Below are 18221 nucleotides of genomic sequence, written 5' to 3'. Positions count from 1 at the left end.
AATTGTGCTGGGCCGTATTTCTACATATGCGGTCTAGAAAGATGTATGCAACCAGGTTTCCATCTAACAACAATAGAAATTAACTGTCAAATTTTCTTTTCATTAGAGTTATTATTTGTAGTTTTTAGTTTTTCATATTCATTATTTCCTTAGTAAAGATTATACGTTTTTTAAAATTAAGTCTTAAAATCCATCTCAAAAATAAATTTATTAAGAGCCCCGAAATCCATCTTAAAGAGAGAATTATTAAGAGCCCCGTATTTCTACATGTGCGGGCTTGGCCGCATAGAAACCGGACCCTTTCTCCATATCAGAAGAAAGAGCCACGTTCTCTCTCTAAATATCTAAATCTCTCTCTCTATGGCAGAAAGAAGCTCGCTCTCACTAAATCCCTTAAGAAGCTCGCTCTCACTAAATCCCTTAAGAAGCTCGCTCTCACTAAATCCCTTTCTTTTTTAACACTCCCGCTTTAAATCCCTGCCCCCTTCTCGCTTCTCATTCCTCTGCATCTCGACTCTCTAATGGAGCCACCATGTCCCCAAAACTCTTTCCTCTACAATTCCTCTCTCTGTGCCTGCAACCCTGGCTTTGTCATGGACGCTTCTCGCTCGAACTGTACCCTCTTCTGGCTTCCTGGGGGTGCTGAATTTTTTGTGGACTCAGGTGTTACTTATGATCACAATTTCCCCAAAACCATCTTTTCGTTTGAAGCCATTAACGGGATTACACAGTCTCAAGCCCTCTTCCTTGAAGCCACTCTGGTTTCTTTGCTCACTTGGCTGGGCTGCTGCTTTGCCCTGCGCCTGAAGAAGGTGGAAGATGGCAAGAGCCATTGGTTTAAGCTTCGCTATTGGATTAGCCGATTGGATTTTTGTTACGCCACGCACCACTGGGTTGTAAGTCCTCTCTCTCTCTCTCTCTCTCTCTTTCGCCTTTCTCTTTCAAGTCCTCGTATCTCTTTCATTTTGTTTTTTTTGTTTTCTCTTGTTCTGTCGAAGCATGTGCCAACAGAGGTCTAATTTAGAGTTTTATTATTTCAAATTTGAGAATTATGTTATACCAAATGCTCACAGAATCCCGACACCCAAATGCAAATTTATGTGAAATAAGTGATCCCAGAGCAAATATATAGAAAAATTAATTATGCATGCCAAATATGTGAATCAAAAGGCTCGCATAGGGAAATAATCATGCTGAACTCCCTCAAACAAATTATGCCAGGGGAGAACATGCCTTCCAAGATTGAATATGTAAAGAGGGTCCTGCATCAAAATGTTCACAATGAAGATACTCAATGAGAAACTTTCATTTGTAACATTTCTTTTGCATCTTTGAACAAAAAAATAAATTGAAGAAACTTCCATTTCGAAAATTCGATTTCTCTACTTTGTATGGAACTTCTTTTTACTACTTTGAAGACTTCTTTTAAGCCTTCTTCACCTCACCCTTTTTGGTCTAAATCAATTTGTTAGTGACAAGGACAGTCACCAAACTTTGCCAGACTTCCGTAGTTTGCTAGTTAATCACATTTGTTCATTAAGGTGATGCAATTTTAGCAAACTGTGGGTTTTGCTCTAGGACAAATGAGGCATTTTATATACACCTTGAAACCTCCAACGATTTTGGATGCCATTGGTCTATTTTGACTCCAAGAAAACAAGATAGCAACACTGCTTTGGTAAAATTAACTACTGAGTTGCCAGTGACGGTGAATACTTCTACGTCACCTTGGTTGCCCATGGCAAAAGGTGGACTTCAAGAAAATGTGGGGCTTCAAAACAATTATGGTGAAAATATAGCCCTGAGTGTAGTGCAAGAAGTAGCCAATATACTTGTCTGATCGTGATATTATTTGGAAACAGTGAAAATGAAATATGAGGATGGTTAGACCCTCGTAGCTTCTGGGGAGAGCCTTGATTTCTTGCTGTTTCATTAGTAGTTTACTTTCCCCAAACCTCACAGTGATAAGGACCATGTAAAGACGCAACTTCTGATCTTATTCATTTTTTTTTCATTGGTCTTTGTTGCTTATTCATTGATTTTACATTTTTCCTGTGACGCCATAGATGCTAGGGTTGCAAAACAAAATGGACCTTATCTATATCCATGTGAGAATTTTAGATTGTGATCGCTAATGGTGGTAAGTTGTTTTATAATGGCAAGTGCAGATATATACCCTTAACCATGGCTGACAACTCCCATAAACTTAATAAGTATGCTTTACCCTTAGGAGTTTGCTATGCTGCTCTGGCGCCTGAATAGATTCTTGCATCAGGACTTTCATGAGGATTTTCTTTTGGAGTTATTAATAGATGTAATTTGTGAGATGTGAACGAAACACACAAAAGAAGGTGCATGATGAATTGGTGAAAATAAAACTACTCAACTCAAATTTTATGGAGAAACTGGTTTATAAAGGGATTAGGGGAATAGTGGCCCAATGATCGTCGTTCAAGTCCCCCGTGTATTTAAGCTTCGAAAGAAATATGAGGATGTAATTCAATTATCAAGCCCATGATCATGACCTCCCCTACATTCCCTGATGTTAACCACGTAAATGCAGATGTACAGGTACTAATAGAAGAGAAAGACTGAGAAGTTTATATGGGAACCCAATGTGGCTCCTCATTTTAATCCTTAATCTTCAGATGTACTTTTTGATAAAGTCATCAAAAGTTTATCAAAAAGATAATGCACACAGTTATAACTCTTATCCAAATTCCTTAACAGTCAAAGGGGATATTGGTTTTGGAAACATTGACTATAACTGAAGATCTGATTGCTGGTAGGGTATGGAACCTAAAGATGTCGCATGGGAATGATGGAAAAAATGTCATACAGTATTTTCCTCAATTTCAGCTAATATTTGTTTTGCTTTGTGGTGAACATATAGGATGAGAAAATCTTGGATGGTTCAAGTACAGTTATGTTTACATTAAGATAAGGGTTAGAGGTATGTTTCCCATTTGAATTGGATGCTATTTTTGTGGGATTTCTATGATGGCTGGGTACGTTTGAACTTGGGGGGATCAAATAGTTCATTTGGACTGAGAAGAGATTTTTGGGGGGCTTTCAGAAACCAGAAGAAACAATTTTGAAAAGCATAAATCATTTTGGTTCTTTATTTTTGGTCTTAGTCCCGTTTCTGGAACCTTGGTTATTCCAATTTCTGTGGTTCAAATTTTGAATGGACTTGGGCTTTCTTAGATTTCTAACGTCACACATCTCACTGTTGACTAGCACAGTTTCAGTATGTAAGGTAGTGCGATTTTAGTGTTGAGAAGGAAAATAATGAATGCATTGCTTATAATTTATGTGTGATCCATTGCTGACATACTCGTAAGACTTCAACATGCATATCTATTTGATGCAGGATGACCAAAAACCTGTTGCAAAGCGCAAAACTGAGCTGGGAGGGACTCTCTCTGTTGCTTGTTGGATTTTATTCGTTGGTTTGGTTTCTGCGTGAGTACATTAAAGTGATTAGTATTTGCTTTTGTATCATAAACTTATTATCCTTGTACATGTCATTTTTTATTTCATCATTGACAGTTTGTGCTGCTCCAACGCTGGCTTATTTTAATCCTTCTGTTCACAGATTACTATATCACATCATCACCAAACGGGCTGTTGAGGTGCATAATGTCAAAGCTTCAAATGTCTCAAATTTGTTATCTTTTGTTAATGATATGGAATTCAATATTACTACTGTTTCCAGTATGAGCTGCGCTCATCTCCATGGTCTGGGTTCTGTAGTGACTGGAATCCCTGGTTTCATCGACCACAGAGTTTTGCCCCTGTCAATGTTTGCAAACTACAGCTGTCACAACTCGAGCATGGGGCCCACAATATCACTTTCATGTAAAAATTGTCGCATTACGAGAGACAATTTATACGTTTCATGGCAATTTGTTGATCTCCCGAAAGATCCTGCTACTGCTGTTGGTTTTCAGTTTAACCTCACAGCTCAGAAGCCTGGTAACAATAAGCATGTGAGTTCTATCTCTGGAACATTGAAATCTGGAAGTGCTACCACAGAAAGGCCAACAACATTCAGAGGGGTAGATGGAAATGTTTTGAACTTCCATATGTTCCCACAGATATACCGTAATGTGCACAACTTGAGGCTCATTCAACCATTGTTTCATGAGTTCCTTCCTGGGTCTTCTTTTGTTGATGCCAACAAGTTTCGTGCATCACTGGATAATTCTAATGGCGGTTTGATCAACATAACAATTTACATTAGTTTTATCTCTGACTACATTATTGAGGTTGACAGCGAGAATGTTGTAGGACCGGGTAAGATTTCATTGTTATGACTGAAGCATGAGTTGCTATATGTGCATCACTTTCATGTAGGAAACAATTCTCTCGTAAATAAAATTTTTAGAGAAAATATCAGGACAGTACTTGACACACATGCAATGCTCACACGGGTGGTTCAAAAAGTGAAATATCAGGGAAATCATTAGACTCATCCATATTTTGAAGGGATTTTTACTCTTGGTCATTTGACCTTTTTCTCTTCTGATTTGTCAAATATTTTAACACTGGATTGGGTAAATAATTATTTGAAAAGTTCGACAGGTCCATGTACTGTCTTGTTATTTCTAGCTTTCGGACTGTCTACATGATCTATGTAGGTGATCTTGGTACTGTCTAGATATTTCCCAAGAGTTTCTTGCCATGTCAGTTAGGATTCACTTGACATATAAGCTGTAGATAATGCAGTTTTCTGTGTCTCGTTTTACACTTGCATTTGGCCATCATTGTTTTCTTGTGTTTATCTACATGTTCTGGTGATTATCTTTTATGTGTTTTTGGGATATCTGCTTCTCAATGATCATTTCGCCATGATTCACCTTGAGCATTGTTCAGCGTTGAATCTAATTAAATTAATAGGATCACTGAGATCATTTAGTAACTTCATTATGCTAGACACTAGCTGGCACATGACATATTATCCATTTGTTCGCTCAAGTCCATCATAATAAAACTTATTGGCTATAAATGTTAAATCCCATTTAGCAGTGTATTAAGTTGGAGATTATTAAGTTCTTAGTTTTCTAATATTTGAGTATTTAAGTCAGCTTGAGAGGGAAAATCAGCGTGCATGAACAATGGTGGTTTCAAATTTACCATAAAATGGTTCTTAGAGGATTCAAAGTAGTCATAGCTTATGAGGCCCTTGTGTGCTTGCTAGAGTTAGCATGGCTAACTCAAGGACTGGTTTTAGTAGAGGGACCATAAGAACTAGGGGATCCTGGTGGCTTGAGGGATGCTTTTGGTAGCACGTGCTTTACGTGAAAGTTAGTTGGTTAAATCATGTAGGTAGAGAAGTGGATGTTGGCTATGCTAATGAATTAGAAGGGACATACTTATTAAATCGTTGTGTTTTATTCTCTTGCATTTTAATTGTAGATATCCTGAGATTATAATGATTATATTTCTAAGAGACCTAGACGTGGATTCGTTAACATATATGGATACATGGAGCACGTATATGACTTGGGATTTACCAAAACCAAGGACATGTATGTGATGTAGTCGACTTGTGAGCAATGTGCCTTCAAAATTGCTTTAACTTTTTAGCAGCTCAATATTGGCTTATCGGTACTCTATCGAAAGTTCTCTTAGAGCCCTAGGATGTCGCAACATGCTTTGCCGATTGCGGAAACCGATTTTGTCAGAAATGTCCTAGAGGCCTTCAAAGCTTGACCTGCACAATGAGGGGCAGTTTCATCTTTTGAGGTGTTTTGGGCTAGATTGTCTTTCTGTCTTTCCTATATTCTATATATGGTTGTGACTAAATGTTTGTAAGGGAGTGCAGATTGGGTATGATGTAAGGGGAAGGGCAGTTTTTTGAGTTTTATCCTTAGGGTTTTCTGGTTTATCTAGATGTGTGGTTATGGAGCTTAGCTTGTAAGCTCCCTTTACTATTTTCAATCCATTTGTTGTTTTTAGTTTACCCTTTGCTTGATCCCTTTCCACCATCAACTGGTGTTAGAGCAGGTCGACTCCCAAAGTGCCTTGGAAACTTCAGTTGTATGTGATGCTAGAGTGGCCGACGATAGTACTTGCTGTGGGCCAATGAGGGAAAATTTTGATGACTTGCTGAGGTGATTTGAGGAACCGGAGCAGGAAGGGCCCCAAACTTGTTTGGAGCAGGGTTTGGTTGCCCATGAGAGTGACAAATCAGAGCCCAGAGAAGAGAACCCTTTCCATAACTGGCAGAGGGATGAAACTCTGCTTCTTCACCAAGGGAAAGGCCCCAACCTGACCCTCTAGGAGTATTTACTGTGAACCTTGGAACGAGCAGATAGAGGCATCTGGATAAATGTGCCTGAGTTCTCTGGTCGGCTACAACCAGAGGACTTCTTAGATTGGCTTGCCAGCATTGAGATGTATATCTAGTGGAAGGATATATATGAACAGAAGAAGGTGAAGTTCATAGCCACCGGAATGAAGGTGCATGCCCTCCTCTGGTGGCAGCAATTGCAGGCCTTTGTGAGGAGGCAAGGAGAAAATCTTGACTTGGAAGACAAAATCACGTTTGAATGAAAATTTGTCCTAGTTGATTATGTCCAATATTTATTCCAGGGTCTCATCATTTGCACCAAAAGGAGAAGATTGTGCAAGAATATACACAGGAGTTTTACCTCCTGATGAGCGAAAACTAGATTCACGAAAATGCTGATCAGCTCATAGCCCATTAGATCAGTAGCTTGAAACTCCAGCTTCAAGATGAGCTGATCCTGCACGGGCGATCAGTCTTGATGAGGCATATCCATTACCTTAAAGGGGGAGATGAAATTGAAGAGAAGCATTGTTGTTTACTTCTCTGACCAAGGGTTCTCCTCAACCGCCGAAGGGCATAGTGCTAGTCTGAGGCAACAGGAGCCAGCTGACCCTAGTTTTGCGTCCAGCGGTGGGGTGAAAGTAGGGAAGAATCTGGCCATGAACAAGCCTATCCAAGCTCAGGGATCAGTGTTGCAAGCGAGATGGACAGAGACACCACTCTTTCGAGAGCCTCAAGAGGCAGTTGGTATGCAGCTTTGTGATGGGGACAAGGATTTTGAGGGAGATATTGATATGGAGCCTATCTATGATGAGGGGGCTGAGGATGAACTAGAACGAGGTGCAACAGAGTTCTATCTGGATGAGGGTGAACTGTGGTTGCGAACAAATATCATTCACACTAGATGCACCACTCAAGGTAAAGGTTGCACCATCATCATCAATAGTGGGAGTTACGGCAATATGGTGTTACAGCAGGTGGTGGATAAGCTCAAGTTGATGGGTGAACAACACCCTCAAACCTACAAAATCTCCTGGTTTGAGCGAGGTAACGAAACCCCTGTTGACCACTGTTGTTTGGTTACTTTTACTATTGGGAACTGTGATGAGCTCCCAACTGATGCATGCCCATTTTGTTGTCACCAATGGCAGTATGGCCTATCCACTATTCACCATGACGCAACACATACCTTTTGGAGTTAAAATTAGCTTGCAACCCCTAAAGGAGGATGCCAAACTGAACCTAAGAAGGGGGAATGTGGTTATTCTCTCCCTGAATCAATTTCTGGGTGAGGGCCCAGAGAAAGGGATTGTGTATGCCTTAGTAGCAAGGAATCCTCTCTTCCTACTGCTAATCCCACAGTCGTAGAGCCATTGGTTGCTAAATTTAAAGATGTAATGCTGGAGGAGTTGCTTAGTTGTCTGCCTCCCATGAAGAATGTGCAACATTGTATTGACTTCGCTCCGGGCACCCAAACCTACCCATTATCGCATGAGCTTGAAAGAGCATGATAAGTTGCTCCAGCAGGTCTCCCAGTTTCTAAAGGGCTGATTTAGGAAAGCATGATCCGCTGCGCTGTTTCCCCTTACTAAAACCAAGAAGGATGAATCTTGGCGGATGTGTGTGGATAGTAGGGCAATCAACCAGATATTTGTGAAATGCTGCTTCTTAATCGACTAGATGACATGCTTGATATGCTAGCAGGCTCAAGGGTCTTCTCTAAGATTGACTTGAAGAGTGGGTATCACTATATCCAAAATCTCTCTTGTGATGGGTGGAAGACTGCATTCAAGACCTGGCAAGGGTTGTACGAATGGCCCATCATGCCATTTGTACGGCTTAATGCCTCGAACGCCAGGTACTTCGGCCCTTTTCTAGGAAGTTTGTAGTAGTCTATTTTGACAAGATCCTTGTTTACAGCTGCACTTATGAAGAGCATTTGGGCCATTTGAGGCAAGCCTTCTTGATTTTACGAATGGAGAAACTATTTGTGAATATGAATAAGTTTCCTTTATGATGGATAGCTTTGATATTCATGGGATTTGTAGTGTCAGCACAAGGGATTAAGGTGGACCAAGCCAAGATGCAGGCTCTTAATAGAGTGGTTGACGCCAAAGACCATAGGGGAAGTTAGAAGCTCCATGGCCTTGCTACCTTTTGCATGCGATTTATCAAGAATTTTGGCACTGTTATATATGACTCATTAAAGATAAGATGACTAATGTCCCTGTGCCAGCAGTGCTGGATTTTGAGAAGTCTTTCAAGTTGATTATGATTCCTCCCATGTGGGTGTTGGCATTGGTAAGGCAAAACCAATGACATTTTACAGTGAGAAATTAAATGAGGCCAAGGCCTGATATCCTCCTATGATGTGGATTTATATGCGATTGTGCAGGCTTTGCGTCACCAGCAGCATTATTGTTTTTCAGAGAGTTCATTCTGTTCTCAAATCATGAGGTACTGAAGTTCTTGAATGCCCAGAAAATGCTCAATAGGTGCCATGCCTGGTGGATTTCCTATCTGTAGGAGTTCACCTTTGTAATTCAACACAAAGGCCCATAGCCAACACACAGTGGCCGATGCTTTGGTGGTTGGATTCAAGATCCTGCCATTGCCCTATTACTGTAAAATTGTTGATTAATGTGGGCAGGAGAAGCAAGGTTCCTACCCCTGACTTTGTAATGCAGGATGGATTTCGAATAAACTATGGCATCGTAGAGGGGATGTTTGCACCATGATCATCGCCAAAATGCATGGTGGGGGCCATAGTGGCCACTTCTAGCAAGATAAGTAAGACAATTGCTGTTTTGGAAGAGAAGTATTTTTTTTTTTAAATTGTTAACATTTTTATAGAAGAAAAGGGTGTACAAGAGGTTAGTCCAGGGGACCCACGGCCTGGGTCACCTGGCAAAAAATATGCTGCCCTAAGAGGTAACCCTATACAAAAAATTGGGGCTTATAGCAATCGTCCATTACAATAGTATACAGAGAAAGCCAAAAAGGGACTTAAAGTAGTCGCCCATAACAAACATATACAAAAAACCAGAGGAGGGGGAGGTCCTGGGTTGAGGACCAAAACCAGTCCTTTTGTGCCAAAAAAGGTGCTATGGTCTTCTAAACGTCAGTCCCTGATGCTTCATGATCTATGGTCTGTGCAAGTGCTCCGTCCCTAGCCAGCTGGTGTATGAAGGTGTTTGATTCCCTCCAGGTATGCATCCATAAGACGGGAATATCCCTGCAGATGTGAGAAATCTCATAAAAAATCGATGCGAGGTACCAAGGAGTAGGGGTGCGACCAATAGCCCAAGTTATGATATTCTTGGCATCTCCTTTTATTAGCAAGGATAGGTCCCAACCAGATTGAAAGAATTTGAGTCTCGAAAGGAGTGCCAAGGACTCAACCAGCTGAAATATGGGTAGCGTAGGAAGCTAGAATGTGATCGAGGGGATCTCGGAAGGCCCCCCAATTCCAGATGGTCCGGGTTCACTAGGGAACACCCGTCAAAGTTAAGTTTGGTGTGATTTGCCGGAGGAGGCGTCCAATTGTTTGCTCTTGCTGCCCGGCGTGGTTGGAATTGAATGATGTTTTCCCATCTATGAATGAAAACTGTGGCTGAGATACCTTTGAAGGCTTTGTGGTTGGTAGCCCAGAAGATCACTAAGGAAGTGATTCTATGGAAGAGGGCCGAGACCTCACTTTTGGCTCCTCTAAAAATCCTCGAGTTTCTCTCAGTCCAAATTACCCATATAGTGGCTGCTATGGAAGCCCTCCATAAAATTTTATTTGCTTTGGGCCGAGGAGGGTCCGCAGCAAGGAGGAGGACGCCTGGTTTAGAGGCAGGAGTTACCCAGGTCTGACCGAAGAGTCCGAGTTTACCCCACAGCTTATGGGCAAGATTGCAGTGGATGAAAAGGTGAAGATTAGTCTCTTCATCGCAACCACACAACGCAACGGTTGGGGATTGGGATACCCCTCCATTGGAGCTGATCGACCATGAGGGCTCTTTCAGAACCCGCAATCCAGTTAAAAGCCTGCATCTTCGGTGGGGCAATAGAGGACCACACCTTGAAGACGACTGAAGTTGGGGATAGAGGGTAAGTGGGTGGTTGCAACACCTTATTCTAGGAAGAAGATATCGAGAAGACTCCTGAGGGTGAGGGAGTCCAAATCATTCTATTAGGCCCAGAATGGTGCAGGAAAGTGGCATGCAATAAGGAGGCCAACGAGGTGGATTCAAGGAATTCAGGGCCAGAAAGGGATGTCTAAAAAAGGGGTTCCATACTCTTGGGCCCCCTGAAGCTGAGAGCTCTTCTGCGATGGAGGAGGATGGATTGGTGGCTAAAGAGAGGGGAACCTATCCCTCAAGGGGGTATGACCCAACCAAAGGTCTGACTAGAAGCGAATTCTTTGACCACCCCTTGGGTGGTACCAAATGTTTTGCCGAAATAAAGTTAGGACCGAAATAAAGGATATCCATGCCCCAGAAGTTTTGGTTGGTCTTCTACCCTTCGACAGTCAAGTATTTTGTGGGATACAGTATTTAGACCTTACGACTTGGGACCAAAGAAGGTTGGTGTGATTCGCTAGATGCCACCACCATTTGTCGAGTAGTGTTTTATTCTGTTTCCTCAAGGTCCTAATCCCTAGTCCTCCCAAGTGCTTAGGTTGTCAAACTCTCTCGCAGGAAACAAGGTGAAACTTAGTAGAGTTAGACTCGCCTGACCAAAGAAAGTTTCTCATGAGCTGTTCCATGCGATTGGCTACTGTTGCCGGCATATGGAAAAGGGACATGAGGTAGTCTAGAGATTGGACAATGTAGCCTCTATCAGTGTAGTTCTACCGGCAAAGGATAAGAATCTGCCTTTCCAACCAGCTAAATGATGGTCTACCCTGTCTATAACATGAGACTATTGTCCGAAAATCTTTTTCGGTTTCCCAATGCCTAAAGGCATCCCGATGTAGGTTGTTGGGAGTTTTCAACTTTGCACGACCAAAGTGGGATGAGCTCTCTAGTCTCCAATGGGGAAAGAGCCACCCCAATCATAGTGGACTTCCCCATATTAACCTTGAAGCTAGTGGCATATTCGAAACACTTGAGAAAGAGGCGCATGTATTCGATTTCGTGTGGTACTGCATCGATGAACACCGACGTGTCATCGACGTACTGTAGATGGGTTACGGTAGGGCCTTTCGGATTGCTTTTGAAGCCAGAAAGGAGGTGGGACTGATACATTTGTGAGATAGATTGGCTGAATACCTCGGCTGAAATTGCCAACAGGAAAGGGGATAGAGGATCCCCTTGCCTAAGGCCCCTGGAAGGAGGGAGGAATCCGCTTGGTGTACTGTTAATTAGCACGGAGAAGAAGGGGTGGGCTTAACAGCCCCTCATCCGCGTTCTCCAGCGGACCCCAAACGCCATCCTAGCCATTGTTTCATCCAAAATTGACCAGTCAATGTGGTCATAGGCCTTTTCCCAGTCGATGTTAAAGATTAGACCGAGTATTTTGGCAAGATGTCCAGAGTGGATGCACTCGTGGGCCACCAGAACCCTGTCAAGGATCTGCCTTTCTTTAATGAATGCGCTCTGATTCAAGGAAATCACAAAGGGTAGCACCTCTTTAATTCCAGTGGCCAGCACTTTGGACAAAATTTTATATGTTGAGTTGACCAAGCTTATGGGTCTGAAATCCTTGAGTTCCTCAGCCCCTTCGACTTTGGGTACCAGAGCGATGAAGGTGGCATTCATCGCATTGTGGAGGATGCCCCCATCGAAAAATTCATCAACGAAATTGGTGAAGTCAGGCTTAAAAGTATCTCAAAAGATCTTGAATGGGACAACAGGAAAGCCGTCCGGACCTGGGGCTCTGTCTTTGCCCAGGTCTGTTATGGCGTCCAAAATTTCTTGTTCCCAAAAGGGTCTTTCCGGCCATCGGGACCAATGATTAGGGATGGTGAGGAATTGAGGTCCCCCGTCCTAGGCCTCGGGTCCGAAGGAGCCGAATAGAGGGAATGATAGAAGAAGAGGATAGCTTCTTCTATTTCAGAACGTTGATCCAATACAGTATTTTGCACGTTAAACGTGGAGATGAAGTTCTCCCTATGCTGGCAATTTGCTAATCTGTGGAAATAGCCAGTGTTGTGGTCACCATGGCGAAGGCATTTGACCCTAAATCTCTGAAATTAGAAGATCTCTTCTTTATTGAGGGTTGAGAAGTAGTCTAGTTTAAGTTGGGTCCGAAGGTTGGACTCAGAGGTGGAGCGGGGTCTGGACTCTTCAGACAGTCTAGTGCTTGAATAGCCGTCAAAATAGAGCTTTTGGTTTGGCTAAAGTTCCCAAGAATGGTTCTACTCCAATTTTTGAGGGCAGCTTTAAGAAGTTGAATTTTCCTTTGAAGAATGAACCCTGCCCTACCCAAGACTAAAGGTGAGAAAGAGTCCCACCACTGGGGGATGATAGAGGACAAAGAAGACTCTTCCAACCAAGCTGGCTTAAATCGGAATGGTTTGGGGCCCTTATGAGCCGAGTGGGTTTGGAGCAGAATAGGGTAGTGGTTGGAAGTAGATTTCGGGAGAGCTATAGCATGGGACCCTAAGAAGACATCGTCCCATTGCAGAGAGGTTAGGAAGTAGGAACCTATCAAGTTTGGATATGGTGGGTTGGGAGGAGTAATCAGACCACGTAAGGAGGTTGCCTTGGAGTGGAATGTCCAGGAGTTCATTACGTGAGATGAACTCGGAGAAATCGAGCATCCCCTGTGAAATATTGGAGTTGCAGTTATGCTCAAAGGATCACCTAGTGAGATTGAAATCTCCCTCAAGGCACCACGCTGGGTGGGGAAGATTGGCCACGAGATCTAATTCTTTCCAAAGCGCAGTTCTGAGGGACATTGTGTTGGGCCCGTAAACTACTGTGAATTTCTAGGGTAGCCCATTCGCGATCCTTGTGGGGATCGCAGTCACCGAAAAAGCCCTTAGGTGAGATGAGACGAGAGTGTTTTCTGCTGGGTTCTAGATGACCCATATACCTCTAGATGCTCCTGCTGCGGCAATGGATGGATGGATGGGTTGTGTTTGGCACACAAATCCCGCACTATTGAGCATTTGAGTCTTGTCCTAAACCTTGGATGTTCCATGTAAGCAGTTTCATGAGGAACAGGGGGGGTTGGAAGAGGGGTTTAGCTTAGGAGATCTCCTAAGGAGGGACTCTTGGTTGGAAGGTGGAATGGGGGCCACTGCAGGTGGCACCGAGATTGGTTGTTTGTCGTAATTTATGCTGGAGTAGTGGTTTAAAATCTCTCTTTGGCCTTTAATCCTTACCTTCAACCTACTTTGTGCGTCAGCCTTAAAAAAGCAGTTGGATGGCCCCTCAGGGCCATGATGAGGAAAACCCATGACCCTTAGGATCTCCTTGATGTCTCCTTGTCCACGGTCAATTCCGTTTAAATACTCTGAATCCACTGAAGAAGGCGATGGCGAGTTGAGTGACCAAGGATAAAGAAGAAGACGCAGATGAAGACTGAGCAGAATGCTCATCAAGGGGAGAGTGGGGTAGGTCAAAAGGATTGGAAGGGTAGAGTTCAAAAGGGAGAGCGGGAAGGTTCCACAGAGGGGGAAGCAGGCTGAGAGACGGGGGGAGGGGGTGAGGGTGGTCCCGGTGCAGGGAAGGGGGTGAGAGGTGGGTGACAACATGGAGGAGTCTGCTGAGAAGCTAGGATGGCCGACAAACTGGCTGGCGTAGGAGAGGCCGAAGAGGAGAAATGACCTGTCTCCAACGGGGATTTGGCCAAGTGGGGCATATGTGACACCAAGGAAAGGGCTAGAGCGTCGCTTGTAGAAAAACATTGGTAGATGCAGGGGGTAGGAATATGCTTGGACCTGAGGGAGATTGGGGTAAGTGTAGGCGACGGAGGCTTGGTAAGGGAAGGGGTGGGACGCCACTCTAGGCATTAACAGGGGATCGCATGGGTCAAGTAGGATGAGGGATAGGAGAGCACCTCTGTCCTTACCCGACCCAAGAAAGTAAGGTTCAGAGCATAGTGGAGGTAGGGGGCTAACATAGAGGCCAGGGCCTTAGGGTCAGGTGGGGTAGGATCAAGGGACTAGACGACCAGAATCCTAGCAGAGAGGGGAGGCCACTCTGTAGGAATCCGAGATTGGGTAAGGGTTTGGGAGGGCGCCGGTGTTGTTAAAGAAGAGAGTGTCGGGATTGGACAGTCCAAATACAGAGGTGTAGAGCGAAAGAGAGGGGTTTGGGGTCACGGCGGCGGTGGTAAAACTCTGGGAGGGAGACCCAGGCTGGGAGGTGCTGGGGAGAGAGGAAATATCAGGAGACCCCAACAAGGCCGGCTGTAAGATAAGAGGTACTGGGAGGGGTTGGGTAGGAGAGATGGAAGCAGGTTTCTGGGGAAAGGGTGGAGGTGGAGGTGGAGGTGGCAGAGGGGATTCGTCAAAAGGTGTGAGGGTGGGGATAGATAGGAGGCGAGGGGGAGAAGAGGAAGATGAGCAGATAAGAGGAGGTGAGAAGGAAAAGATGGGGGTAAGTGGGGAAGATTGTAGCAGAGAAAGGGAGAGGGGCTCGAGGATCGGGGTAGGTTCTTAAGAGGATCAGATAGGATAGAGGGACAAGTGTCCCCAAAAGGATTCAACTGTGGATTGAGGGGGGGGTGGAAATCGAGGCAGACGAGATGGGAGGGACAGGTGTCACAGTGGAGGAGAAAGGAGGCGATGGAGGGAGGGAAACAGTGTCCGTGGGCCAACACATTAGTGGGCCGACGAGGAGGAGGTCTGCCCGATGGTCTAGTTGTGTCAATAAATGCTGCCTGTTGAGGTGGGCCTGGGTGATCAACGTCCACCCAGACCTCTTTACTTGGGCGGGATGTGAAACCGCCATTCAAATAAAAAGGAGATGCAGTGCGGGTGAAGAGATGTGAACAGGTGTCGCACGCGATTGGACAGTTGGAGCGGGAGTGCCACTAACGGGAGAGACAGAGTGGGAGTAGGCGTGGCCTGCAGCAAGGTGGGTGGCAGTCGTACTGCTGTCGGGCTGCTTCAGTGCAGGTTGCCACGTCGCTTCCAAAGGCGGCTGACCTGCGGGAGGTGGGATCCTAGATGGAAACCTTGTACGGGGCTCCCTCACGAGCTCAGAAGCCACCGACCGGGGGCGTCGCCTAGGGTGGTGGCGTTGGTCGGGCACCACTCTCCTGTCAGAGGGGGAAACATTGTGGGGGGCTGAGAATCCTCGTGGTTCAAGAACCGAGGGGAGGGTGGAGAGGCTGAGGACCCGGATACCCGAATGCGAAAACAGGAGCTTTCCACCTTCAACTAGAGAGAATGGGGTATGAGACGAGGGTCCAAAGTTTCTAGTACCAGACGTATGGAGCCCCTTGGAAGGTACTCAAGAGATTTCCAGTGAATCTCAACAAAATCACCGCAAGCTTCGACTGTTCTCTCAAAGGTAAAGGGGGACCAAGAGTGTAATGGAATCTGAGAAGTTGTAAGGCAAACCCAATGCTTCTTGAAAGAGCTTACATCTGACGACCATTTATTGAGCTCAAAAGTGAGCAAAGAATCCATTTGGAGAGCTTGAAGGGCACTGGCTTCGGTGGGAAAGTTGAATAGGATGGATCCGTTAGAGAGACAATGGCACCCCAGGTCCGGCTCCCCGAAAGACGCTTACCCCATCTCTCGATAGCCCTGAAATCATTTCTCCTGGGTTGAAAGTAACCCACCAAGGATGAGCAAAGTTTGAGTTTGAGAGGTGCTAAAATCTCAACCGGGGTAGAAATGGTCAGAGGGGAGGAAGAAGAGCAGGGCTTAGATGGAGGGCTAGGTGGGTGAGCTAGGGAGGGGTTCACTACCTCAACCGAACTGCCGACGAGCTTGGAGGGCACCGCCTGTGCATAGGTGGGTTGGGAGGATGAGGAACTAGAGGGAAGAACTGTGGGGATAGAAGGGGAGGGAAGAGGAGGTGGAGAATGTGACGGGGTTGGGAAAAGAGGGGGAGGAGGAAGGGCGGAGAAGGATTCAGCAGGTGAGGTGCGAGGGTACAGCCTGGAGATCTTGCTCGACGCCATCTCTTGGTAGGGGGGCGCTTGAACTTCATTCGACTGTAGTCGTTAGGGTTCGTCAACCAAATCGAACCAGTTGAAAGCAACTTTTTTAAGAGAGAAGAAACCAGAGGGGCAGGTTCTAGTACAAAATTCATCTGCTGGAAGCGAAGTATTATTGTCTTAGACTTAACCATATGTCACTGATTAATAAAGAGGTGCCAAACTTTCCATCTAGCCAATTGATGGGCCCAAAACAACGGCTTATGCACCCCTTTGCCCATCCCTTCCATCTCTTGGACAGACATCAACATGGATTTTTCGGTGGGACTCACTTGCACAACTAGAGTCTAGGACTCCATCTTTGTCGTGGTGCATCGATTTTCAAAGATGACACACTTCATCCCTTGCAAGAATACCCTCAACGCAACCCATGCAACTAATCTATTCCTCAAGGAAGTGGTATGCCTCCATGAAGTCCTCGAAACTATCACCTATCTGGGATGCGGGCTTTGTGAGTCTTTGTTGATGCACTTTATGGTGGAACCAAGCTTCTGTACAGCAGTGGCAACCACCCCATAAACACATGGCCAAACTGAGGTGGTAAACTGAAGCCGGGGAAATCTCCTTCAGATTCTCGCCGGGGACAAGCCCAAGCAGTAGGATTAGGTCCTATCCCAAGTGTATGATCAGCAACTGAGGTTGTGTATGATCAGCAACTGAGCAAAGTGCTTGACCTGATTCTTCTAACTAAGACCAAAGGAGCTAGTAATGATATAGAGGCTTTGGCCGAGCAAGTTCAAGACATTCATAAGCAGGTGTGAGAGAAGCTACAGGCGACCTATGCCGAGTATGAAGACGACGCTGACCAAGACTATTGATAGGAGTAATATGAAGGAGATTTGGTAGCTGAGGCAAGCACACTTTCAAGTCAGCACGTATCATAGTTGCAGTACAAGAATCACTCCCGGTTGAGTCCTAAAAAGAATAGGCAGCAATGCTGATAAAATCAAGATTCTCGACAGGTTTAACATATAAGGTGTTTCAATGTTGCTGACCGTTACGAGTATCATGGAGCACCTGCAAGCATAGGCATGCTCAGTAGGATGCCCAACTGCCTAAGTGAGTTAATGAATCCATTCATGGGGTTTTTCATATTCGGACCATCATCATGTGGGGTGGTTCGTATAGCCAATACCTAGTTTAGTAGAAGAGTATACCATAGCCGGAGAACTCATGGATTTTAGAAGAGGACTTAAAGCCGATCGATGAGGAAGTATGAAGGAAGTTCATGATCGAGTAGGACTTGAGGGCGAGTCTTCTCAAACAGGGGAGATCGACGTAGTTGACATGTGATTGGTGCGCCTTCAGAATCGCCTAACCTTTTGCTCGTAGCTTAGATTTAGGCTTATTGACGGTCTACAGAAAGCTCTTTTATTAGAGCTCTACAGTGTCCCAACCCGCTCTGCTGATTTCAAAAACCAATTTTGTCAAAGGTGGTCTCTAGAGGTCCGGAAATGGCCTTCAAAGTGCTTTCCAAGGAATCAGGGGTAGTTTTGTCTTTTTGGGTATTTTGGACTTGATTGTCTTTTTCTTGCTTTTTTACTCCATTTATGGCTGTGATTTAGAGTTTGTAATTGATGGTCCATATTGTGCTTTGGTTGGGTTTTAGACTATAGATAGGTTATGATAAAAGGGGGGGTAGTTTTTTGAGTTTTATCCCTAAGGTTTCTTGGTTTATCTATGTGTGTCTCTATAGCTTGGCCTCTAAGCTCCCTTTATTTTCAATTAGTTTTTAGGTTTTGCTTGTTCTCCCTTTGCTTGATCCTTTTTGTCCATCTATATGGGGATGGATATCCTGTCTGACATGTATTTA

General features: G+C 44.6%; 1 protein-coding gene across 4 annotated transcripts in view; it reads left to right on the top strand.

Moving 5' to 3' along the window:
- Window positions 1-337: 337 nt before the first annotated feature.
- The window catches only part of LOC18440070 (uncharacterized), a 53415-nt gene continuing 35531 nt past the window's right edge, over window positions 338-18221 (top strand). For 2 of the 4 annotated variants that reach the window (XM_020670921.2, XM_011627239.3), the window contains exons 1-3: window positions 338-896; window positions 3374-3465; window positions 3599-4299. In XM_020670921.2, the coding sequence (XP_020526580.1) occupies window positions 522-896; window positions 3374-3465; window positions 3599-4299 (1168 nt within the window). In that variant the 5' untranslated portion in view covers window positions 338-521. The remainder of the gene's footprint in view (window positions 897-3373; window positions 3466-3598; window positions 4300-18221) is intronic. The other 2 variants (XM_088870400.1, XM_088870401.1) reach the window with 2 other exon arrangements.

The sequence above is a fragment of the Amborella trichopoda genome, chromosome 6, assembly GCF_054954075.1.
Source record: "Amborella trichopoda isolate Santa Cruz 75 chromosome 6, AtrichopodaSantaCruz75HAP2 v2.0, whole genome shotgun sequence".
NCBI lineage: Eukaryota > Viridiplantae > Streptophyta > Magnoliopsida > Amborellales > Amborellaceae > Amborella > Amborella trichopoda.
The sequence above is the reverse complement of the archived record's forward strand: the minus strand, read 5'-3'. Positions and strand labels throughout refer to the sequence as shown.